The sequence below is a fragment of the Aplysia californica genome, unplaced genomic scaffold (assembly GCF_000002075.1).
Source record: "Aplysia californica isolate F4 #8 unplaced genomic scaffold, AplCal3.0 scaffold00016, whole genome shotgun sequence".
NCBI classification, from domain to species: Eukaryota; Metazoa; Mollusca; class Gastropoda; order Aplysiida; family Aplysiidae; genus Aplysia; species Aplysia californica.
In genome coordinates, this window is record NW_004797286.1 from 794,854 (window position 1) to 821,295 (window position 26,442).

The 26,442-nt window shown below is 38.9% G+C and overlaps 1 protein-coding gene across 1 annotated transcript; it reads left to right on the forward strand.

Annotated features, from left to right (window-relative positions):
• Positions 1-617: 617 nt before the first annotated feature.
• Positions 618-25,968, forward strand: LOC100533439 (potassium channel modulatory factor). Its single transcript, NM_001204716.2, has 8 exons — positions 618-749; positions 9,094-9,261; positions 10,038-10,177; positions 12,245-12,346; positions 15,335-15,497; positions 16,619-16,718; positions 20,470-20,610; positions 23,141-25,968. The coding sequence occupies exons 1-8, from the start codon at positions 734-736 to the stop codon at positions 23,763-23,765; spliced, it is 1,455 nt and encodes a 484-aa protein (NP_001191645.2). The 5' UTR covers positions 618-733; the 3' UTR covers positions 23,766-25,968.
• The last annotated feature ends 474 nt before the right edge of the window (positions 25,969-26,442 follow it).

Genomic DNA, 26,442 nt, shown 5'->3' on the forward strand with positions numbered 1-26,442 from the left:
AAATTAAAACAGTTCTGGGAATGCTTTCATTAAAAAGTTATATTGTTGGCCTATTGATTATTTTCTTGTTGTGAGTACCTCTCTTTGCATCAATAACAATTGGTCTGTAAAAAGAAAGCAGTATTTTTAAAAGGGATAAATTATAAGAGTATAGCAAAATAAAGGTCTTCGACTTCGATACAATATGTGTGCGGTACCTCCTGCCCCTGGCTTTGCCGTTTTGTCCTTCATTTTTACTGACGTTTGGCAAAAGATTGTTCTCGTGCTTAAAAAATAAGTCCGCTTTTTTCGAGACACTTTGAGGGCCGGAAAATTCTGTTTCCGATTTTAAAAGATAAAAAATTAATCAAAACCATATCTACAATCCTATCCAATAATAATGTGCCCATTAAAAGACACATTAAATATCAATATTATTTTTAAAATGTTTCCAGATCTTTTCTAATTCTTTTCCTTCACTGAAAAAGAAAACATCTTTATTTTGATATTGAAGATTTTCCTAAATAATATTTCTCAATCCTCAAACACAAGGCACACGGAACGAGATTTTGCGTGACGTCATCATGGCCACTGGAAGTTGATTCTATGTTGATCTTCTTGGAACTAACGAATGTGGTACTGGGGAACTTCAAGAGGCTGTGTGCTTCCGTCTTCATATCTGTTACCGTATTTGTAACAAGAATTTACAGAGTATACTCTTTGTAATTGTTCAAGGGCAAACTGGGATCTTAGAATGTCCCGCCATGAAGGTACGAACACTTTAGACATTGTGACTGCACTGTTACTGTGTTTTGTTTGTCGTGTAGACTTCATTACTTCATTGTGATCCTTTGATTATATTTGACCGAGTCCTCTGCTGAGTTGACGAGAAGACCCAGAAGTGGGAGTGTGGTCACGATGATAAAGACTTTGAGTACATAGTCATTGAAATAAGGATGGCTGTGAGGGGTGATTGTTGGGGAAGGGAGGGGGAGGGGATGTGCTCAAAGATCTAGAAGGCCTTGGGCCTAGGGGAGAAATATGTAGGCAAACATGTTGACAATGTTTCTCTAGATTATATTTAGAGTAGAATCTAGAATTTAGAAATCTTGAGTAGAGCTTGTGATTTGTGAACTTGAGTCGAAGCCGAAGTCCTACGGAGCTTGATTAGCCTACCTGATTAATAAATCCTGATAACAACATCAGAGTAGTCGTAATATTGTAAGCACTCCGGGCATTACAATAATACGTCCTCCGCTCCCACTCCAATATCCACCTCAGAAACCATCACTACGGAGCTATAGGTAACAAAGTATGTGTGTCAGTCAACTCAAGGGAGAATGACTTTCCTTTGGGAAGCTAGAATCTTGATCTAGTCACATCTGCATTGTTGTTATAATGTGAAAGGCGAAAAACTTTAAGTTAACACTAACAATGACAAGGAGCAAACGGAACAAATTACAAAGCCATCATGCCATAGTCTAGGCCAGGACTAGAATCTTGATCTAGTCTCAGCCAAGAGGATGAATTAAAATTTGAACAAAGAACTTAAAAAGGGGAAGAGAAAGAGAAGAACAAGAGTGTGCCAGGAGGCAGGTGATATTGGTACAGTGGTGTCAGCTTTTTACAGCAAACCCCCTTGGCCTTGGGAAGCAGGCCTTGATTGCTGCTGTAAATGGAATGCTGTGGCAGCACACACACACACATATGGCAATGCACGTGTGCAATGGTCCTAGAACTAGACCTAACCTATTTGCAGGTGGATATGGTAATGTAGCAAATGCCCACCGAGTGCGTTTTGTTAGAGTTCTGCCGATTTTTGGCGTGGGATGCACTAACGCAAAGGTTGTTGCCTTCAACTCGCTCTCACGCCGCTTCTCGTGTATGGATATGAATGAAACTTGGCAGCCAATCAGAAAAGAGGTCAATCTCGTAGTATGCAGTTTGACAACTTTGTACCCATCCAAGAAGTAGTCAAAAAATGTTTGCGAAAGGGGTTGATGTGGTGCGCTTTGAAGATTTTTCGGAGCTGTGATTTGTCAAACTGACTGATACGTTGTACGCCATTTTTCTTTATTCTCTTAAAATTTCATGCTTCTGTGTTTAGCGGTTTTCGCATAATCTTTAAACATGTGGGAGTAACTAAGGGAAAAAGTGACATTGCCATTTGCGCGTGCTGGGCGAACGACCGGCGGGTGGGAAATTTCCACTGAGTGACGTCATCAGCCATTGGTCGCCTCGGGCACTACATACGATGCCCCGCTTATGTGAACCGGAAAGGGGGGGAAGGATACTTGAAAACTAAACGGGGGCCTTGATAACTTGCGTTTTTGTTACATTTTAGTCACAATACAATAGATGTAGTCATTTTTATTTGCTTGATTGCATGACAGAAGAATAGAAACAGAAAAGCAAACATCTTGAGAAGTGGTATGGCATTGTGTGTTTGCGTTATGAAAGCCTTCCCCCTTCTTGGAAAAGCACACACTTGGACTCGTCCTGTGTGCTCTGTTTGTGGAAAAGTGAGGCATTAACCCTTAAGATTCTGGTCCCTGATAAATGTTTGCCCGATAAGCGCAATCCCGCGCGGCGCTCCACAGCTGGTCCCTGATCAGTCGTCGTCCCGCGCGGGCAACGCATTTCGTTTACGGCGGGTCTGCATCTGTGTGCTAAAATGTGTGCGCGTCAATCTGCTTGTGCCTGAGTGTCCATCTCAAACTTACTGCATTGTTTTGCAACGCGAGGCGTTGGTAGAGATAACAGAGCGTCGGTTGAGACGTTCATCCAATGAAATATGAGCATTTTGACCCAGTTAGACACTTGAGGGACTCGAAAGGATATTCAGGAAATAGGACTTTCATCTTTCAATGCAAACACCTTTCCTCACTTTTCAAACGATCTAATTCTTACACCAAACGTTGTTTCCTGATGTAAATAATCATATTTGGTGGTTTTTGAACCATTGTCCTACCAGAGGGAGACATTTGAGAGCAACTGAATAAAAAAAATATTAGGAAATTATTAGTATTTGTATAGCCGGGTTTGTTTTTTCCCGCATGTGCTCGTTGGTATGTGAGAGTAGTGCAAGTTTGTGGGCAAAATCAAGATCCCCGAGGGTGGAGAAAATTTTTCACGGGTGGTGACCAAAGCCTACTCTTATCGGTTTTTGGACCATCAATTTGCTTACGGGACCTCCGATATTTTTCGCCCTTATCAGAGAAGGCTAGGTGTTCTATCTTACCAACCGTAAGATCAGGGTGTGGCTGAAAGACAGCAGCAAGAAGGACCCAGGGAGTAGCAGTATGTATAGGCTGCAGAAATTAGAGTCAGGAGCCCAGAGGAGGGGAGGCAATGGAGGTGAGGGGGTGGGGGCAGAAAGTGGAGACGAAAGCAGATGACAGAACATCGTATAAATGGAGGAGGAAAGGAGAAATTTTAAGAGAAGAAAATTTTCCGTTACTGTCGGGATTCGAACCCGGGACTCATTGAATGAGAGGCAAACACCATAACCTCTCGACCACGAGAACCCCCATGGTTTCCACTCTGTTGATGCTGACAAATATTTTTATCTCATTTAACACTTGAAGATTTTTAATGAATAAATGAAAATGCTAAAGTTTTCTAAAATTTATCATGCTTTCTAGCCCTTTATATATAGTGCAGGTCGAATCATGTGGAGGTTGTTTTAAAAAAAAATCTGATGGAATGTCTGTGTGTGTGGATCATGAATTGGAAAATATGGTTAGAGTCAGCAAGATATGTCCCCAGCACCTCTTCACCCTAGCTCATCTGTGGAAAAAGAAAACGAAAAGAGATTGGGAATTTTTACAGGTAAAGGGATCAGATTCATCATCATTCAATGATATTATATTTAGTGAAACATGATTTTATAGAAATGATTTGATATAGCACTTCTTTGCCTATCAGTCTTTTAATATAAATGCACATGCTTAAAGTTAAAGTTGGCAGTTATCACGTTTTACACTTTTCCGGGGCCTCAGTGTGCAAGCACAAAGTGACTATAATCTGAACTCATTTTAGTGTCTTTAGATACTGAAGAAATATTTTCATTATTGAATTATTGAGAGTCAAATAAGAATTCACCATATCAGCCTGCCCTGTGAGAGCAAAAGTTGGCTGATAAATTTGTGTGTGTGCAAAGATAGGTAAAAGTGTTGTGTATTTGAGGGTGTTTGTAATTTGTTCTGCTTGTTTAAACTTTCATGAAATTTCAGTCTTAATGGGTATTGCCCTTTTTTTATGCCTGTCATTTTTGAAAGATCATCATTTATGTTAGTGTATGAATGAAATGTGTTGAGGTCAGTGGTCAAGGGAAGTAAAAGACGGCTGAACGACCATTAGTCTCATTGAAAGTATGAAAGTGTATAGTGATATTATACTCAAAAACTTTCCTGGGGAATTTCAGTGCTAGTTGAAATTTTCCTTGACTCACTGGTATTGTGGTTGTATACACAGTATACAAAGAAAAATTTAAAGACATTATTAGGCGTCGTTGGTGTTCCAGATTTCCAGGTTGATGAGGTTGATAGTGACGAAGAACTCTTGAGTTACTGTCTTGAACCGTTGATGCTTCAAGGTGAAGAAGTTAGTCTTCAGGTTTTTTGTTGGGACCATAGTTTTACCCCTGATAAATAATCATGTTGATTGTGTACAGAAGTTGTCATAGTTTTACAGCAATTTTGAATTAACGATAATGCAGTTCACTGTACTGTTTGATGTTGAGTACATGGCCTTTATCACAGGATGAGGGATCATTACTGATTAATTTTAGGCTTAGTTCTGTGTAGGACAGATAGAAGGCTCTTTGTTCACCATGATCAAAATTAATGCATGTTCACGAGTGCTGGAATTATAAACCAGTGGTCTGGGTATTAACTGTAAGAAAGGAGTGAACAGAATGTTCTTCTTGATCACAGTCCAGAATTTTTTATGTTGAAGTACATACAGTCGGGCATGGATAACTCAAACATGTTGGGGATTGACAAATGTGTGCGGCACATCCATTATTTGGATAAACTGATAAAACGAAAAGTTATAGGATATGTAAGAAAACTCACGGAAAGTAACTTTGCGGTATAATGGTCAGAAAACAAATCACTGTAATAGATTTACTGTTGCATATTGGCTGTATCCAGCTTTCTAAGTGACACCGTATTTCTTTTTCAACCTGTTCAACCATCGTGGGTTGCATATGAAGTCGAGGCCAGGCTCCTTTGTGATTTTATCTGGTTTTAACACCAAGATGGGACCAGGGATAGGAAGAGACGTGGCATGTGCTTGCCGAGGCCATTGAAACAGTGTCAGTTTGATGTTCTCATTGTAAAGTGCACTCACTTTCTATCGGGTTGGTGACATCCAACACCTCAGTTTTTTTATGTCAAGATATTTGTTCTGTAATGAAGCAAAGGAAAGGAAGAGAGTCTCTTAATGAGACTAAAATAGAATTGCTCTTCCACGTCAGATCATAATCATGACATAATTGTAATTAACACTGATCATACAATTAGAATATCACTTTCCTTTCTTGTGTAATCATTTTTCGATCCTTACCTTCATGGTCACACACACACATTTGTTAAAAATTTCACTCACCATATGATTTGGCTCAATGCAGAGCCACACTGTCGTCTTTGATCACACCCCACTACCCACCGGCATATGACTAGATTAAAAATTCTAGTTCACATTATCGGGCAATGTGTGGTGATGCATCTAAATATCAGCAGGGGCGATATAATTGGTTACTCTTGATGATGATGGGTACATTTTTTCTGTCGTGCACGTAGGGCGATTTGAATTTAAGACTAATGTGAGGAAAATTTGATCCGCTTTTTCTGTAGGGGTGTTTAAAAAAAAAAAAGCGATGTTGCCAGTAGAAAGAAGACGGTTCAGTGCGGGGGATGGCATATATTGTACAAAAGCTATAGAATTTTGCATGTTCATGTTAACTGTGCCCAACTGTAAACAAGCGCTTTCTATTTAGATAAGATGTTGGATTGAGACTTGTATATATGCACCTTGAAAGTTGAAAGGAATCTCATTGCGGAAAAAATTGAATCTGCATTCTAGTTCAGATCCCAATGGCAGTAATTGTAATACCCACCTGCAGTAGTACTTTTCATGAGACATTGCCTTACCTTAAAAATTTGTGCTGAACGTATTTTAATTTTAAACCAATGTTAATCATGGTGTCTGGCTTTGAATTTATTTTAATTAATAGACAACAACTTTAAAAACTGTAACTCGAAAGGGGTGCAACTGAGTTAGATTGCCTCAGTACATGTGAGGCCATTATACACTCTTCCATAGCAATGTCTTTTGATGATGCAAGTAGAAAATTTTATAGGTCAAGGGTTGGTAGAAACAATATAAGGCTTGATTAAAGTTTATTTCTTGTCTGCTGTAGAAGAGGTCTATCTTCTACAGGTACTACTGGTAGGTTTTAAAAAAGTCATCTTTAGATGCTGTACTAAGTATTTTGCCTTCCAGTGTCAGTGACTGCATAATTCTGTGTTAAGGCCTTTTTTAAATTTAATTTGACATGACCCATTCCCTGCCATCATTTGTATTTTTCTCGTTAATCTTGTCACTGACTTGACTAACACTAACGTCATAAAATCATGACTGGATGTCATGAGGAAAGACACACTACTTTTTGTTGAATGTTTTTCAGCTGTGTCTTGGCTGATAGGCCTTTGGCTTACTATGGTGAGCCCAGAGAAATATTTTGACCATTTAAAAAAAGGTGTAAATTCAGATTTGGGGGGGGGTGCAGAATTACCAGTAGCATTAAGGGAGGTGGGAGGTCTGGGTGCATGTTGTACATTAGTAAGAAGGTTCTACTAAATGTTTACGTACTCACTGTACTGTTGATGAGTAGGAATTTTTTCTTCTCTGGATTCACAACTCAATACTCATTGATGCCGAGTGCAGCTATTGGTGGATCCCGTTTATGACAATTCAATGTTTGCAGTGTTTTAGAATATTTTGTTTAAGCCTTAGAATAGAATGCAAGTTTAAAGTTCAGATTCTTAGACTTATTCCAAATTTCATTTTTTTTTCTTCCTTAATTAAGTGGCTCAAGGTTATGTTTGCAAGAGTTTGGAGGGGGGGGGGGGGGGGGGCTGCTCTCTTCTTCCTTCATTATGACAACAACAATGACAATAAAGGGTTGCAAGGTGACAGAGCCCTCAGCTCACCACCATTAGTATTAGTGTTAAAACTACTCAAGGTAAGAGTGGGAATTTAAAGTTTTGAGTTTGAGAGAAGCAGTTTCCTCCTTTATCAGTTTTTAGGATTTGAAGTTGGACTCACAAAGGAGCTTTTTTGACATGTTGCGTCAGTATTTGATAGTTGAGAAGATATAATTAAAATCCTTGGCGAAAAGCAATGTCTGAACTCAGGATTTGAAACTCGAGTTGGAAATAGCAGATTGCCCAATATTCTCGCAATGAGGTTCCATCATTCATTTTAATGTCAAGCTGAATTCTGCAGTCTGCTGCCTGCATAGTTTTATGCTGTGAATGTTGTTTGCAGATCCAGGTGATTTTGTGTTCACTTGACTACTGTGGGCATTCTTATGGGAGGAAAGACCACATGTATGTCATGACGCTGTGGAACCAAGTGCTCGTCAATTTTGGGGCATATGAAGTTATTCAATTGGTATCATCTTAAAGCTTTTTCATATTTTCAATTGCTTTGCTTTTGATGGAAGAAATACCGGTCTATCTTGAATAGAAGTTGAGATTTTTGCGATTGACATGGGAGGGGTCGGGTCGCCAGGTGTCAGAGGTGAAGTTAACTAGAAAATGGCCACGTAACTTGGGTGACTTCTTAACAGCTGTAGTGTCCTTAAAAACAGCAAATTTACGCTTTTGTCTGCGTGATCTATATTTTTCCGTAAAATCCACACAGGAATATGTTTTGAAATTGACATTTTAAAAATGTTGAGTCCAAAACAAACAAAAAAATCAATAAAAATTGCCCATCAGGCTGAAAAATGTCGGTTTCTTTGATTTCATTATTTTGATGGGTGCCTGATTTCACCATGATGCCAACACATTATGTTATGTATATATGCATGCAATTACTATATTGTTTTTTTATAATTCATTTGTTGATTTAGTTAGTGTAGAGTTTTGTCAGAATGGTTTGACAAAGTTACTTATGTTCTTGTTTCTGGAAGTAATATTGTTTGATTGCAACCATACTGACTTGTTGAACATATTTATACCTCCTTACCATTGTATTGTCGCATGTGTCATTGTCAGCAATCTATCTATAATAATTTTGGTATCAATGATTCTGGTGTCTACCTGGAGGCTTTAGTTTTAGTCTTACCAAAAAAAATCCTGTTGGGGGTCGAGAAGTTGAGTGAGAGAATAACAGACAGAATGCAGAGAGTTTACACTCATGATTAAGTTACAAGAATAAGTAAGGCATGATTATATATTATATTGATGTCTGCAGCTTGTTTTCGGCAAAATTAGCCTTCATGAATACAGAGGTCTCTGCCTAATAACATGCCTAGTAGCAACTGGGTCTGCTCGAGAACCCAGTTTTAGAGTAACAAAGTTTTTTTTCTTCATAATTTATATGCCTAAGAATCTGTTGTAAATAGAATTTCTCAGAACTTGAATTGTACTTGGTACTAAACTTTTCTGAGCTGCTTTACCATACTTTGTGTAGACTGGGGTGAAGGGAAAAGGGTTGGCATTTGATAGCAGACGAAAAAATGTACACACTACTTGCTTACACGCGGAAAGTTTTTTTTAGTCATGAAAATAAGTTCTACTGAGAATAAGTCAGTCATTTAGTTTAGTGGTTTTGATTGGCCCATTTACAGTAATTCTTTCCCCTGACTTATGCTGCATAATGAGTGCTGCTGTTTCCTTTTTTCAGATAAATAACGTCACAACTAAATTCATGCGAGAGTAGGCTCTTTATCAAAAACTAAATTAAACACCGCAGCATCCCTAATTTATTCAGTTTAACCCGTGCCTGATTTTAGTTTTCATGTTGCCCATATGTTCATTCTTTATAGTAAATGCAGTACCTGCATGCTCTGTTATATGGTTTACTTTGTTTTTTCAGGTGTGAGCTGTGATTCATGCATGAAGGGCAACTTCCGTGGTAAAAGATACAAGTGCTTAATTTGTTATGATTATGATTTATGCTCAACCTGCTATGATGCTGGAGCCACTACCACACGGCATACGACAGACCATCCCATGCAGTGTATACTTACCAGAGCAGATTTTGGTAAGTTGACATTTATTTCATTTACAGTTAATCTATTGTGAATTTCCCCCACTTGACTCCACTTGACCAGTGCTTTTTGCTGTCAGTCGTTACATTTCAAAGGATATCAATTATAGTTTTGAATCCAATACAGAATTGAAACAGAAATGCCATGTGCTGTTTTGACCCACGGTCCCGAAAACATACAGAAGTATACCTTGTACTGTGTCGACTCAAGGTCTCGAAGACATTTGTTTTGGTGCTGTTTCTGTAATGTTGGGGAATATTCTGATATTACTCTTAATTTTTTAAACTTTGCTTTGAAGTGAATGACATGTCTGATCCTTCTTTCTGCATTTATATTTCTTATGAAATCAGCCAGTTTTATTGGCTGCTCCTACTATTTTTGAAGAATAGTTGTTGGAATTATATTCATACTTCATATCATTGGAAAGCTGTTAAAATTTTCTCAACCCAGCAAAAATTATACTTGAGAGAGAAAAATGCCATTTTCTTCTCCTCCTCCTCCTCCTCCTCCTCCTCCTGGTTTTTTGTCTTCTTATTTTTTTTAAACAATAGAATTGTACCTACATTATGTTTTTTTTCTTTCTGTTTTAAAATTTTAAAATTTTAATTTTTACAAAGTATTTCTGTAGCAACCAATACCATGGAATAAGAAATAGCAATAAAACCAGTGTTCAAATTTTGGACTTATTACATTTTAACAGCTGGCGGACAGTTTGATGTCCTGTGTCCCATTGGAGACTAGTTAATTTTTTTTCTTCTCTATCTTTCAGATATATTTTACGGAGGAGAAGCATTAACTGCAGAGCAACCCCAGTCCTATACTTGCCCCCACTGTTCCAGGATGGGTTTCTCAGAGTCGAGCCTACATGATCATGTCACAGCAGATCATTCTGACACAACCACAGAAGTGGTAATAAACTGCATTCAGTGTTTGATGTTTCCTTTTAGAAACTGAGCTTATGCCTTATCTGTGTATTGATTATTGTGTAAAGGGGAATGGAAGGATATGCATAGGTTCTTACATTTTAATATTTTTATTCGTTAGCTTTCGCTATGTCATAACACTCTGGGAAAATGATTGTGAAAGGTATTAGGAATTCATGGATCGTTGTCAAAGTTGACTGAGGAGATGTTCTTCTTGGCAAGGCTGTTGCTTTTGGTACCTATCTTTCCATCCTTCACTTCTTTTCCCAAAGTCAACAGCATCTCTTTTGTAACCACTTGTTTGTTCGTGTCGTCTCTGACAAAAGTTTTTTTTGGGGGGGAGGGGGGGGTGTTTAACGGTGCTCGCAACTGCATAAGGTTATATGAGCTCGCGGAATACATTTAAACATTTTTTTAGTTTGGAAGGAATCAATTTAAAATTTTGCCTGGGTGGCGGCCGAAGCCTACTAATTGATTTGGGACCATCAAGGGATCTTTTGCGTGCGCAGCTTGCTCAGGGGCCCTCAGAGATTTTTTGCCCTTATCCGAGAAGGTTGGGTATTGGATCTTACCTACGATAGGATCAGGGGTGTGGCTGAAAGACAGCAGTAAGAAGGGGACAAGGAGTAGCAGTAGAAAGGCTGCAGAAAGAGTCCGCTGCCCAGGGGAGGGGGCAAAGGAGGTGAGGGGGTGGGGGCAGAAAGAGGAGACGAAAGCTGATGACAGAACAATATTGGAGAGCGGGGAAGGAGGTGAAAAAAGAAAAATTTTATCGAAGAAAATTTTCTGTCACTGTCCGGATTGGAATCCGGGACCTATTGAATGAGACGGGAACACCATAACTCTTGACCACGAGAGCCCCCTGATAAAAATATACAGACCTGCCAAGTATGTTGTTCAAATCAACCCTTTTCTCAAAATCTACTTTTTGACATATGTGACCTCCTGGGTGCAAAGAGTTTTCAAAAACTACTGAAGCTAGAAGCTTCAAATTTGGTGTACAGGTGCTTTAAGATCGATTCTTGGGATCTGTGTAAGGGAATTGGGAAATATTGGTAACTTGAGGAAATATTCAAATTTTTTGTAATATGTACCCCAAAATTTCGTCAACTGACTCTGGGGGGTCCAATGACTTTGGGCTCACTTTTTTAGTTTTAAAGATAAGTCAAAATCCCTACATGGATCCCCAGTTCATATAGTTTTGTACGTGTGTGCCAAATTTCAGGCTGATAATTCAATATCTACTATGAAATTCTTCTGCACTAAGAAACTGGTTTGAAAATCCAAGATGGCCGCCACAGAGACCCATTTTTCATAAAAATTCAACAAATTCACCCATAGTGCATCCTATTTACCTATGAACTTCTTGCACAATTACATGAAAGTGAATAAAAGTAATTCGTTTAGAAAATTTTTGCGGGAGTGTACGTCTCCCCTTAAGGAAGACTCAACCTGAAGTCTGTTTCAGTTCCTTGAGTTTAGAAGATTAGATTGTTAGGGCATTGGCTCTTAAAGATTCAGTGCTTTTATGAATTGATTAGTTGTTATGAGTGTTAAATAATCAGTTTGCTCAGAATCGAGGGCTGTTTTAATTATCGGATGTCTGAATGAAATAGTAAATTAATATAATCTACCATGAACTGGAAAGAACTGTTCAGTATGAATAATGAAAAAGGAATACAAAAATGACTATGTGGTTAATTCAAAGAGTTGAGAGATTTCTTGTTGAGGGAGTACTGACCTCTGACCTAAAAGTGAATTGCACACTTTGTGGTGAATTACACACTCATGGGTTGGAGAAAGTACCTTTCAGCTGTCCCTGAACTCTCTTGGGGGATACAGGAAAAAAAGTAGTCAGGCAAGGAAAAGAATCATTCATTGTCTACGTTTTTAAATTTAAAATTAAATCTTTTTAAAATTAATTTTTTTTTAAACATCTCTTCAATTGTTAAATTAGTCCGCTTGTAAAAATATAAATTTCTTTTTATTCTAGGAAAATTTAGGTGATGGGACAGTGTAAGAAATCTCTGATATGATAACTTTTTCCTCACAGGTGTGCCCTATTTGTGCTTCATTGCCCGGAGGAGACCCAAACCATGTGACTGACGACTTCATGTCTCATCTAACTGTTGAGCATAGGACGCCCAGGGATTTTGTATCCTTTTTCTATATGCAGTTTAGAAAAACATGTTCAGGGGAAAAGAATTGTATAGTGTTATTTTGGAGAAGATATTTCAATTCAATGAATTGTCTATTTTTCTGGGTTGTTAGTTTTCTTGTTTTTATTGTTTGCAGAAATAGTCTACTGAGGTCAATCCTTTTTACTTTCATTCTGGGTAATGCACTTGTTGGGGTTAAAGTAACGAATGGCCCAGTTAATGACCCTTTTGTGTGAGTACGTCTTGCTACTCAGCCTATTACAGTTGAGAGTATTTCATCTCCATCGAAGGGAAGTTTCCCAAAGAATAATGCTCGAAAACAATTTATGATCAAGCTGGAACCCCACCTAAAGGTATAGAATACGTCAATTGGTCTCCTGTTTTCAGTGCTTCCACTCTTCCGTATTTTTACGGAAATCCGTACTTTCTGCCAGTTCCGTACTTGTTCCTCCATCATTATCAACTCCTTCCATAAAAAAACTGCGACAGTGCAGGACTGCCGAAATTCCGTACTCGCCTTCGTATCGTCTTGTATAAGTTACGGATATTTACGGTAATTCTCTCGGCAACAAGTTAAAGTTATAGAAACCTGCCAAATTGCGCAATTTCCTGCAATAGGCCATTATACCGCTAGGTCCCAGTCCCATGCATTCATTGCGGGTTAGTCAGCAGTACATTTTTTACCTGCAGATGGATCAAAATCTGGCAAACCTTTTGTGCCAACTTCCTCCTTTCTATCATTCACTCATTCCGTCTGTCTATTTTCGGATTGTTGCCGCGGCTGGAAAATCTGCGCGTTGATCAAGACTTGTGATCTTAGACAGAAAACTACTGTCGGAAAGACACTTTTTTCGCAAATTTTATCTAGATCTAGAGAAATTATCAATGCGAAGATTCTACGGCACGTGAACGCCATACAAGGGGCCGTGAAGAAAGAAATATGCTGATAGTGATAGGCTACGGGCGTGCCCACAACGGATGGGATCGGCCGATCGCGCTGATCGCTCGACTCGGTCGCCTCAAAAACAACCCCACTACGGCTGGATCGAGCAGATCGCCCGACTCGATCGCCTGAAACTGAAAACAAACATGTTTGTTTTTGAGGCGATCGAGTCAGGGCGATCGCTATCCCAGCCGTAGTGGGCACCCCGTATTTTGCTTTCAGTTTCAGGCGATCGAGTCGGGCGATTGGCCCGATCCAGCCGTAGGTAAAATCAAGAATAATTTTAAGTGGTGTTCCGAGGTTGTGACAGGCGACATTCAGACATGAAAATTGAGAAAAAAATTAGGTATACGCTGTGCAACCGTATTTTGAAGGTACATCTATTCATTATTCCCAGGTTTGCCTGCTATCAATGGTGCGACTACAAATTAATTGAATTATAGTAGCAATGAAAGGGGAACCTGCTTTTAAACATTTCCAGCAATGGAAAGATATGTTGGTGATGAAGTCAAATGAGACAAAATCTTGGTGAAAAAATAGGTAGTATGGGCTGTAGGCAATCTCTTCAAACAGGCTCCCAAATGCCATTTTCATCCCTCTAAAAGCACTAAATTTCAATTTCTTCGGGGCCTTCGCCCCCTGAACCCCCACGGGGACGCTGTCCATGGACCCTGCTGGGGGCCTCTGCGGCCCCCAGACCCCCTGTTGAATTTTCCCTACTTTTCAGCTTCAGCTGGTGGAAGCACTGTGTTTTGTTTTCTTCCTTGTGTATCCATAAAACTTTCATCATTATTCCAGCGTTGTTTATTTTGTAGTATATAGACCTGCATGTTTGCCGACAATCGTCTTAAATCCGACAATCGCGAGCCGGCCGATGCTATCGCTAGGCCCACCTGTATCAGTCAATGTGCTTAATGCGAGGCCTGGCCGACTGCCAGGGCCCCCTTTTTCCCCCGTCGGCTTTGTTGGCACCTTCGTTTTCGTGCCGACCGCCGACTGCCGACGTCGGCATTTCCGACATAATTGTCGGAACCTGGGTAGAAATGCGAATACGAAAAAGGACGACCTAAATTATCTACATGTACTTTCAGTTTCATGCTCGAGCGGCCATTTTGAATTTCGTTTGTTTACTAATTCAATTATTCAGATCGTGTGGATTGAGGATTCATTCAAGTCCGACTCACTTGTTCACTTGTTCTAATAGAATCTAGATCTAGATTTATATAGATCATTATAGACCTCAATGGAGGATTCATATCCCAATTCTATTGTGTCAAACCCTATCATAGGTTGTGCAGTAATAAATGTTGGTAAAAAGCATTTCATCAGGTGCGTGAATTATTTATTTATTTAGAATCTAGATCTAAATGTAGACTCAGCTGAGCCCCTCTGTTTGGAATTGGATGCGGATTTCTAGATCTAGTTCAAGGCCTATTCCTATGCACTTGTTCTACAAGATCTAGATCTAGATTTTAGATTTATTTAGATTACTGAATCTAGATCTATATGGAGGATTCATATTCCAAATCTACTGTGTTATTGTATCAAACCCTATTATAGCAATGTAGATGTAGAATGTAGGCCATATATTATGCTCCTTGTTTGTTTTGGAGTGTGGTTTTTAATTAAAATTTAATTATTTTTTTGGGGACTTGTGTTGGCCTTTTTACATGAGGCCCGTTGCAGGTTCTTTTTTTGGGGTAGGGTTAAGGTTCGGTCTCTTCTTTATTGTGTTTATTGGGGTGGTCGCTCGTTACTCGGAAGTCCTTCCTTAAGACCTTAGGACACCCACAAAAGCTCTTATGGGGGGGGGGGGGGGGTGCGCAAAACTTTCAGACAATCTGGTTGAGGCTCACATGCAGGTCTAATTATAGTAATGAATATTGCAAAGCTTTAGCAGACAAAAAGAGGAGGGAAACTGAGTTTGGTTAAAAAAAATTTTTTGGCTTTTGTTTTGTTTGTGTGGTTCTTGCTTTACCTATTGTTGACAAACAGGAGAGTCCTGTGTATGGAATTTGTCAGCTTCCTTATCAAACACCAGGATGAGCCCCCTGGTCTGCGCCATGTGCGACGCATCCCGCATCCTAGTCGAGGCGTGGGTGGTTCAAGGGCTCGACGTGCAAACATGCAGCATTTCGGTTCAGGGGGGTCAGCCCTGACAGGTCTTTCACCAAGTAGTAGGGAAAATATGGATCCTATAGCAGGTTTGTGTGCTTTTTAGAATTGTCTTTCTGCTAAAAATGATATTACTTTGTGTACTGTTGAATTGAACAAAAATATAGTGTGGCTTTCCCTGATTCTTTTTTTTTTGTTTGAAAATCAGTTATCCTAATCTTTATTGAGGAAACGCAGCTCCTACTAAAATAAGTTGTTTAGTAAACTGTTCTCAAATTTCTGTCCTGTTTACTTGTCAGGTTTAAAAAAAAGAATTCTTTTGTCATAGCAGTGGGATTTCAACCTCTTGAACTCTTTACAAGTTTTTAAACAGTGTTTGTTACTTGTGCAGCTCTAAATCTTACCTTGAGAATACACTTTCAGAAACCAGCAATAGAACATGGCCCTACCCACACACCAAGAGACCCAAACATAGTAAAAAATACCTCCACTTTGAAAACACTCAGAAACGGATGCATATATGTATGTTCTGAACAGAGTATTGCCCCGCTCATTTATGTAAGTTCACTCACTTACAGACTGTAACCCAATCCTTACTTAACTGCAGCTTAGGAGTTCACCACACAATGCTAAGGGCTGACATAGTAGGATTTATTTGTGTCACAAGTGTACACAGTAGGTGTTGTCACATTGATAATACTAAACAAGTACCTCCACTTTGGATGATTTTAAAAACACTGGAGCTGTGTCTTACTTCCACTTCTTTCTGTCTTAACTTTTGACGCCCAAAAGAAAGAAAAGGCAGTACAACCCATCTTTTGAACATCAGTTTGGGTCCTGGTTTCATTTGAAAACACAAGCTGTTCAAAGTATTTCATAGAGGTACTACTTGAAAAGGAATGTGCTGCTTCAATTTCTCAAAATCGTTAGTGCTTTGTGAACCTGCATGTTTTTCTGCCTTAATTGAAAACATGGCAAGTTCCGAATGGACTCAATGAACTCATTTTGTTTGGCCTGGGGGGAGGAGGGTGTTTGTTGCCCTTGGATTGGACTGGGCTTTTCTGAACCGAGTGTCTTGGTATTCATTTTTCACTATGTCTTTTGCTTAATCAAGTGCACTTACTGTTTTTGAAATGACATAACATTGAAAATGCAGTTTCCTAAGATGTTTTTAGCAGTAACATAATCCTGTTCTTACTTGTATCGACAGAGCTACTTTCACAGTTGTCTAGTGTCCGTAACCGCAATGCCCAAGCACAGAGTGTATCTTCCCAGTTACACCAGCTGGAGATGCAGTTGCAGTCTACCAGGTCAGTCTTGCAACATTTTCATCTTGTGTCTTATCCTTGGGTGGGGGTGTAAAGTTACTTTATTGTTGTTGTTTTTAAATTGAAGACTAGTTGGTTATTCCACAGCATGCAGTGCTTCCAATCTTCCGTATTTTTTTTACAAAATCCGTACTTTCTACTCCACCATCATCAACTCCAACCGTTAAAAAGTGCGATAGCGTAGGGCTACCGAAATTCCTTGGCAAAGGACCCGTACTCGCCTGGGTATCGCCTTGTATATGTTCCAGATATTTATGGTGCTTTTCTCAGCAATAAGTTATTATTATAGAAACCTGTCAGATTGCATATTTCCTGCTCTCAGCTTTTATCCCGCTTGGCCTATGCATTCATTGCGGGTTGGTTGGCAATATATTTTCACCTGCGAAATGATCAAAATCTGGGTAGCCATTACAGCGAACTTTTTGTACCAATTTCCTCCTCTCTTTCATTCACTCATTCTTTCCATCTATCTTCGGATTGTCCACGCCTGGAAAACCTGCAAGTTGATCAAGCAAGTAGACTGACTTATGGTTTTACATAGAAAATCACTATCAGAAAGAAATTTTTGTGCAAATTTGTCTAGATCTAGAGAAATTGTCAGTGCGATGAAGCTACGGGAGTGTGATGAGGGCTGTGGTGAAAGAAATGTATTCTAAAACTACTAAAATCATGAATGATTTGAAGTGGTCTTCTGAGGTTGTGACATTGGACATTTAAAAGTGAAAATGGAGGAAAATTAGGGTATACGCAGGGTAATTCAAAACTTTTATCAGGTAGGCTACATGTCTATTCATTGTTCCCAGGTTTGCCTTCTGTCAACAGTGGGATGACAAACTAATTAAATTATAGAAGTAGCAATGGCAAGGGGCACCTGCTTTTAAACATTAAACATGTATAGGTCTGGTCTATGTAAATATTTTTCTCTCTCTCCCCTTCCCTCACTCTCATTGTACCTTCTCTCTCTGTCTCTCTCTCTCTCTCTCTCTCTCCCTCTCTCTCTCCCTCTCTCTCTCCCTCTCTCTCTCCCTCTCTCTCTCTCTCTCTCTCTCTCTCTCTCTCTCTCTCTCCCCCCCTCTCTCTCTCTCTCTCTCTCTCTCTCTCTCTCTCTCTCTCTCTCTCTCTCACACACTCTCTTCTTTTCAGGCAATTTTTTAGGGCCACTTGCACGTCTGCATTTTCCTTTTATTTGCTGTTAATGGCGAACATTTCCAAGAAACAAAAAGTGAAAGAGAAAGCCATTTTGATGTTTTTAATATCAGTTTTTAGTTTGTGTCTGCAGTGTTGCAGTCCTTAAAAAGATAGTGAAAATTGTTACTTTGTTTGCCTGCTGTCAGTTTTCATAAGAAAAGGAAAGTGAATTTGTTGAGTGAAACATGCAAATAAGAAAAATTCCATCCGCTTATAAACGTATTCAGTTATTCTGTGACAATTCAAATTGAGATATAAAGGGGTGGCAATGTCCCTCATTGAGTAAACTTTAATTAAAGAGTGTAATGGCAAGAAGTTGATAAATGATCATTATCAATAGAGTAGATCTAGATATCAAGTGAAATTTAATAGAGCCACCGTGATCTAGTGGTAGGCCACATGACTCAGGTCAACTTTCCGTGGTTCGATTCACAGTTGTTTCGGTGTGATATGTGGTTCTGCCTCCTCACTGAATGACCTCACAATGTCGATTTTCTTCCGTTTACATTTGTTTTATTGGGGGGGTTTTTTTCCCCCTTTTTCAAAGATGTTACTTTTCGGGGACTTTCTGAAATATCTATTTGATTTGCCTGATGTTATGATAGAATGTGTATTGCTTATCGTATTGTCCATTTCACAACTTAAAAAAAAAAATTTACTCAGATTCATTTGTGAACCCAAGCCAAGAGGTTGATTTATTGATTAATTTTTAAATTCTCAGATTGATTTGTAAACCAAAGCCAAAAGTTGAATTATTCATTTTTTATTGATAGTTTTATAATAAATGTAGAGAAATTAGTTAGAATCTATCTAGTTTTGCTTTGTTTATGTGCTTTTTTTTCCATGAATAAAAGACTCACTACATCTAGACTGGAGTCGGGATTTGGAGTTGGAGTCAGCCTTGGGTCTTTAAGTCTGGAGTCGGAGTCGGAGTTGAAGATTGTTGAGGAGGTGGAGTCGGAGCCAAAATTGATGTTCATGGAGGAGTCGGAGTTGGAGCTGGAGTCAGTTTAAAAACATAGCGTCGGATTTAGAGTCGGAATAAGTTTTAACCGACTCCACAGCCCTAGCTGTAACCCCTGAGCCCCTGGACCATGTTGGGGGCCTTATTGGCCCCCAGACCCTCAGCAGAATTTTCCTCCTTTTTCAGCTTCAGCTGTTGGAAGCACTGAGCATGATCGCATTCAGATGCTTGCTTTTCTTATTTTAATATAAATTTGTTAATAGTAGTAACTATCTTATCATCTTCTACAAATGAACCTATTTCACTTGTGAAGGAATTCCTTATAAAAGAGACCTATTTTCAGGAAATGCCGAATAGTAATTTGACTTCGAAGTAGTCATAAAGGAATGTGCCTGAGCTGCTGGGAGTGGCTTGTCGGAGATAAGGAGTTAATAGTTTTTACATCTATTGTTCTGCGGGTGGGTAGAGGGTGCTCTAGGTACGCCTTTCCCCATGTTGTTTCTGTCTGCCTCCATGGACAGCGATAGATGACCACGTAAGGTGTTGAAGTGCTTCTCTTTTATTCGAACTAACCACCTGTCTTGATGTTCTTGTCATCCTGATTCCAACCAACAGCATGAGCTCTGTGTTTATTGCTAGTCAGCCTGTGTGTGGTCTATCCAGCTTTAATGCGTGTCTGTTTTTCATGCCTGAGTGGGTTCCTCAAGCATCTCATCATTTGGGATGTGAATTATGTATACTTCCTTACGGTTAAGTTGATGGGGGAGGGTCAGTAACTGGAAGAGTACTTGAAAAAGTGTTAATTTACTGCAAAAACTGACAGTAATTTTCTTCTTAATTTCTCCTCTTGAAATATTCCCTTATTTTTTGGGTTACAGTTAGAATTGTCCAAATCGGTCCCATTTTTGAGGAGGAAAGTGGTTGTCTTTGGTAGACCTCTTGTACAGTGTCAAGTCATTAGAATATAAAAAAAAAGATGCACAAGGGGAAGTAGGAAAGTTGTCATTTGGAAAGATTCTCATTACAGCAGATTCGACTGGGTTTTTTTTTCTGGTTTTGTTGTACCAGGTACAAATGTTTTGGATTGGTTTCTGTAGGTTTTTAGGGGGGGGGGGGGGGGGGGGGCAGAAGTGTTGAAGTGTGTTTCTTCAGCTCTAAGTCAATTGAAGGGTCCAAGGTAAAAAAGCAGAGATGTTAGTTTTTGGATACCGTAATTTGAGTGGTGATGTTGGTTGGGAAGTGTTTACACTCCTCCTCTGTCTCATCTAAGTATTGTAAGTGTCCAGGGCTAAAACTTTATGTGTCACTCAATATCAGGCTTGGAAAAAAAAGCTGTGCAAAAGAAAAATGTGTGCTGTCAAGCATTTCATTAAAAAAAAATTTCTACAATTGCTAAAAAGTGACATCCCTTGTTTTTCACGTGTGCCCTTCAATTGGTTTTGGAGAAAACAGCAGCAACTGGTTGTATTTTTAAAAATAATTTTGTGGTAATTTTTATGATCTTAACGGGGATGTACAGATAGTTTATGGTAATGTGGACTTACTCATAACCTTTGGTTTTCTCTCTCTGCTTTCTTGCAGACAACAGTTGGAACGTTTACCGCGAAGACAGGCAGAGCCTAGCAAACCACCAGCCTCTAACAACACAGTTCCCTCTCAGCCAGAGCCCACCAGTCTGCCTGTGGCAGTCACCAAAACAGATTCTCAGTTTCTTCTTTCAAAGTGAGTGTGAAGTAATGTAGTGAAATCATTATAGACACAAATTGAAGACCCATACTTTGTAGATGATCTTGCTTTACTTTATCATAGTCACCAATAGATGGAGAAAAGAAGAGATCTCGTAAATATCTCACAAATGACAGGCCCTAAAGTACATCTTGACAATACCAAGATACTAAGGATCAGCATCACCATCAACGATAATATTACATTCGGGGAAACACCTCCAGAGGAAGTTGATTCCTTCTCTTACTTTGGTAGCGTTTTAGACGAAGTTGGAGGAGTAGATGCAGATGAAAAGACAAGAATAAGCAACTAAAAATATTTGAAAGTCAGGAATTATAGGAACAAAAACAGTACAAGGATTTTCAACACTAGTGTCAAAAGATCTATGGATCAGAGACCTGGAAAATTACAAAAAGAACTTCTGAAAACCTACAGGCATGTATCAGCTGCTTAACTTTAAAAAAATGCGAAACATTAATTTGCCTAACACCATTAGAATTAAAACATACTGTAGGATCCTGTTTTTTTATTTTTCGTCAGCCTTTAATACTATCCAGCCAGCTATCCTTTTAAAGAAATTAGAAAACATAGTTGTTAACGTCAATTTAATATCATGGATAGGCAATTTTCTTACCAACCGAACCCAGTATGTAAAATTAAAACATTCTTCATCGACATACATCACAACAAATACAGGGGCCCCTCAAGGATGTGTTTTGTCACCAGTTTTATTCACACTATACACGAACGATTGCCAAATAAACAACAGTAACATCAAGTTGATAAAATTTGGAGATGATTCAACTATAATTGGGCTAATTCAGGCTGACCATAACGAAACCGCTTACCGGAATTTTGTACTTAATTTTTCTGGATGGTGTGAAAATCATAAGCTGCTTTTAAATGTGAAAAAAACAAAAGAACTTGTCGTTGATTTTAGAATAAAGAAACTGCCCCTGCAGCCACTCAAAATGAAATGTGAAAACATTGAGCAAGTGTCAGACTATAAATATTTGGGTGTTACAATAGACAACAAACTCAACTGGCGTGTCCACACTTCTCTCCTGCATAAAAAAGTGACTATTTTTTCTAAGAAAGCTAAAGTATTTTAAAGTTGATAAAACATTGATGTCCATGTTCTACCATTCAACCATAGAAAGTATGATCAATTTTTGTACAACAGCATGGGCCGGGAACACAAGACAACAAGATAAAGAAAAATTAAATCGACTAATACAGAAAGCATGTAAAATTTCAACATCTTCATTCCCCTACTTGGATGAATTGTACATAACAGCTTGCACTAAGAAAATTAATTCCATCTTTTTAGACAACAAACATCCCTTGTTCCCTCAAATAAAAACATCAGTCAGAAGTAAAAGACCCATGCTTCTGTTCTGTAACAAAGAAAGATACAGAAGGTCATTTTTACCATCAACTATCAAAATGCTTCCATATTAACCATCTTGTTTAGTGTACTTACGACCTTAGAGCATGCATCAAAATAACATTGAGTGTGTATCTAGCTTACGATTATTATTGTTTATATTGCTGCTCATTTATATTATGCATGTGATTGTAAGCCTACTTGTGTGTGTACGTGTGTGTGTGTGGGTGTGTGTGCGCGTGCGCGTGTGTGTGTGTACTCGTGGTGGAACACCAAACCAATGTGCCAGGATCTGGACAATAAAGATGTATCTTATCATATCTTATCTTATCTTAATTGAAGAACTGTGGGAATTGGAAAATAGATTTTTTTTTAATCAGAAAAAGAAAATGGAAGTGGATTGGACACACCTTGTGAAAACTGAAAACCAACCTTACCCTCTAAGCCTAAAGATAGAATCCACATGGAAAGAGAAAGAAAGGTGGGCTTAAAAGTACTTGGAGGAGGGACTTAAAATCGGACCAAAATGAGATGGGATACAGCTGGACAGAGGAGATTTGAGCCCCAAGACAAAAGTACATAGAGAGCTCTTGTTGGTAACCTATACTCTGGTACTGGTGAGGAGGGCTAATGTAGTAAAATTGAGGTGTCGATGTTGTGGATGCACTGTGTGCTGGTTTTAGAATTTGTTTTTTGGAATCCCTATCTTTTTCTTGTTTGTGCCTTTTCCAAACTATGTGAGTATTGAAAATGCTCTAAAGTCTAACATTTTTTGCTCGTTTGAATTCTGGCATCATGTTTTATATTAGAGCTTTGTTCATGTCGAAACAGTGTGTAGCTTTCAGATTTTTGTCAGTCTGATTACAATTATTTATCCTGATTTATTTTCTTCTGACATGAGCATTACCTTTTTGGGGTGCAACCTGAATAAAGTTTATTTACTTCTAGATTAATTAAGTTAATGTGTGTGAAACGTTTCCCAGTTCTGACATCATGATTTATACCCGGAAAATCTGTTCCGTTTATATTTGCATCTGTTCTGTGTATATTTGCAAATTCGTAGCGTAGTGGTTAAAAAGGTAATGGAATTTTACAATTTTGATATAACAAGTTTTTCCTATGTGCGTTTTCTATTTTCAGATTGTGTGCCGAAAATGTTGGTTCAGAGTTGAGTGGGAACACAGGTGAAAATGATGTGTCACGGAGAAATGTTTTTGTTCAAGAGTTGCTGCTTGCCACTTTGACGGAGCAGCTCAGCTTGGTCATAGATGGAGATGGAGAGGACTCTAGTTCCATATTAGAGTCTCTACGGTCTCCAGAGTCTGAAGGGGAGCAGGGAGCAGCAGCGCCATCAGTCCAGAAAGAGAACAGAAGTACACACGATTCACATTGTAAACCTCGCAGCAGTCGGACGGCCGAAAGTGCTGCGGGTGGTGCCACAGAGAAGTCGCCAGTTGGTGTTGGGGCCAGATCTGTTACTGCTGGTGCTTACAGGGAGAGCTCTTGGGGTCACGGGGGAAGTAGTAGCGCTGCTTCATCAGGCAACCCCCGGCAAGTGTGTAGTCCTATCACTGTTCCAAACACAGTCGCTGTGCATGGCCCCAACCTGGGCCAGCCGGGCGTTGGTGTGATGCAAGGGAGGGCCTCCTCTGCCTCCCACACCGGGAGGGAACGAGGTTTGAATCCTGCCTCTGCGAAAAGAAGCATGCTCAAGCACATGCCACCTCAGCGAGGAGCCTCTGATACCGACCCTCCGCCTCACTAACCTTTTCATTATTGAGGGCGTTAAGAACTTTTGATACTTTGTTCTAGCAACACACCATAGGCTTAGAGATTCAGTTCTGCCATTGCATTGCTGTTTAATCCCAAAAAGAGTATCAAGAACATTCATTTACTATTTCATTTAAAGAATTTCTCCCATCCCTTTCTCCTCCATTCCTGCACACCTGCCTATGGTTGGTTGTATGTTCACTTTATACTTATCAAAGGTACAAAGGGTTTTAAATCCTGGCGAAATCGATGTCATTAGTGAACATGACACACATCCCAGTAACTGGTAATTATTTCTCTTGATGTTTGTCCTCTTTATTTGTGAATATATTGTTTGAAGTGAAAGCTAGTGTTGACTATCTCCCTGTAAGTGTATATAATGATCTTCAGCTTTGACTTTTGGCTGTTTGTCTCAATCTAATTGAGGTGCATATGTGGGGGGAAAAACAGCTAGTTGATAAATGTTTGTGATGATGTAGCTATCATTCAACTGTGATATTGTGACTGTGCTGTTCCGCTTCCCTCTCTGTTAATTGCGAGTTAAGAAAAAAAGAAAGAACATTCTTGATGCCATGTGTAAGTGGTCACCTTGGTCAACTCCTTGCAGTGTCATTGGCTCCTTTTGTGCTTTCCCCCTTTCTCTTTTTGTTTTTTGTTTTTGGGTAGTGGTCAATAGGTCATTTTTTATATATCTTTCTGTTCTTTTGTCTCAGTGAGATGAAACACTAGGCTGTTTTAGGTTTAACAGAAAGTCTGTAAACTCTTGTGCTGTGAGACCACTGTTAAGTTGTTCACTTTGAAGAGTCAGTTTGCTGACACAGTGGTGTTTTTGCCGTTTATCCCAGTGCCTTTGTTTCTATTTGGCCCGAGGAACTAAGTGAATATACTGGATTCTACTTTGCCTGTCAAGCTATTGCATTAATTTTCTGGATTCACTTATAGCACTTTATAGTTTACCAAAATAATGTCCTTTTCTTTTTTTCTCATTATCTTTGACTTAGAGGATTTGTATGAGTAGGTGCTTCATTTTTTGTTGTCCAACAATCCCATTTTCATTGATATTGGAGGATATTTAACTGAACTATGACCAGTATGTCACAAAGAGGAATTCTCAATAAATTTCGATCAAAGTAATAGATGATGGAAAATCATAGTACAGTAATAGATGATTGTCCTTGAAAGCCCTTTTTCTTTGTGGATCACGTCTTACTGTGGGAAAGAATTGTATTTGATTCCTGTGTCCTCGGATGCTGGGTGTAGAAAGTTGCATCCGCAAATGTGGAACTCGGGCTTTGAGTGAATTTATTCAGTTAAATAGGGTTGTCTGTGTTGTCTTTTGTAGTTATAGCATGTTCTGATCAGCTTCCATGGATAGCGACTTGCAGCTTGTTGATATATCATGAACTGACAACATATTTCACTGTGTATTATTAGGGGATTGTTGTAACTACTGGAATGTAGTGGTAGGCTATTTAGGATTCTCCACTAATCTTTGGCTGGAGAATGCTTACTTTGATTTAAACTTTAAACCCTGAAGCTGAGATACTGTGAAAAGTCACCCAGGGACAGCTCTAAATAAATTGACCGCACAAGGATAGCTCAACAATAATGGACCTAAGACCCGTGACGCTTAGGGTTTTGAATACCAAGGCTACACAAGTTATTTAATTTTTCTGTTGCTCATCTCCATTTGTCTGTTGCAAAGATGAGATTCCACATATCTTATGTTATCCAAACTGCGATCCATTTCCTTCTGTTTGCTTTCGTTTCTCTTTCAAGCGAAGTTTTAGTCAAGTTGTTTTCTGGCTCATACACCCTGTTATCTTTTGTGTGTGTAAATATATTACTCATTATTAATTAAGCCTAACTGTGCTTTTTCCGGACTCTTTAAGGTATTGTTTTTTATTTTTGAAACAGATGTTAATTTCACTGAATCCTCAAAAGTTGAAAGTGATACATGTAAATAGTGAACTATGACAAAGACATACTGGGTTTTGTTGTTCTTTTTTTTGTGGACATGATGCAACATTATCTTCACTGGAGAATGTTCTTTGAAATACAGAACAGTTAACAAAGAGCATATCTTAAAAAATTATCCATGTAAGTTTCCAGTGTTTTGAATGCTAGTGTGAGAGGCAGACGTACAGGAAGAATGGCTGCAACCTTGCTGATTCATGAATAAATTGTGTACACTTGAACACACAGGCCAATTGCTTAAATTATTTTAAAAACTTTTGTTTTGTTTTTTGTTGTACTTACCTATTGGTAGACTGTCTTTTTGAAACCTTATTTTCTCTTTTTTTTAAAAACATCATTTGCATTCCCTTTGACGTTGTGTTCTTCATTTTTCTCATATTTGTTCAATTAACCTGGTTCAGTACTTTTTTTACTTAGATCTCTGTGGGTGATAGGATTTCTCTAGTGTTTTTCTCGACTCTTGTCCTTGATTAGATTTCGCCGAGTGCGCAGTAACATAACTTTCTCAGACAAAAACGCTAAATCTCCGAAGTCACACGTAACTGGACATATATGGACATCATGCACTAAGAGGAGAAGTCGAAGAACAGACACGTTACATGGTGGACATGTACATGGAAATCTAGAATTTATGGCTCCTGGTTTTAATTAGGGCCCAGAGCTAATTACTGGTACTTGTAAGATGTCAGTATTTG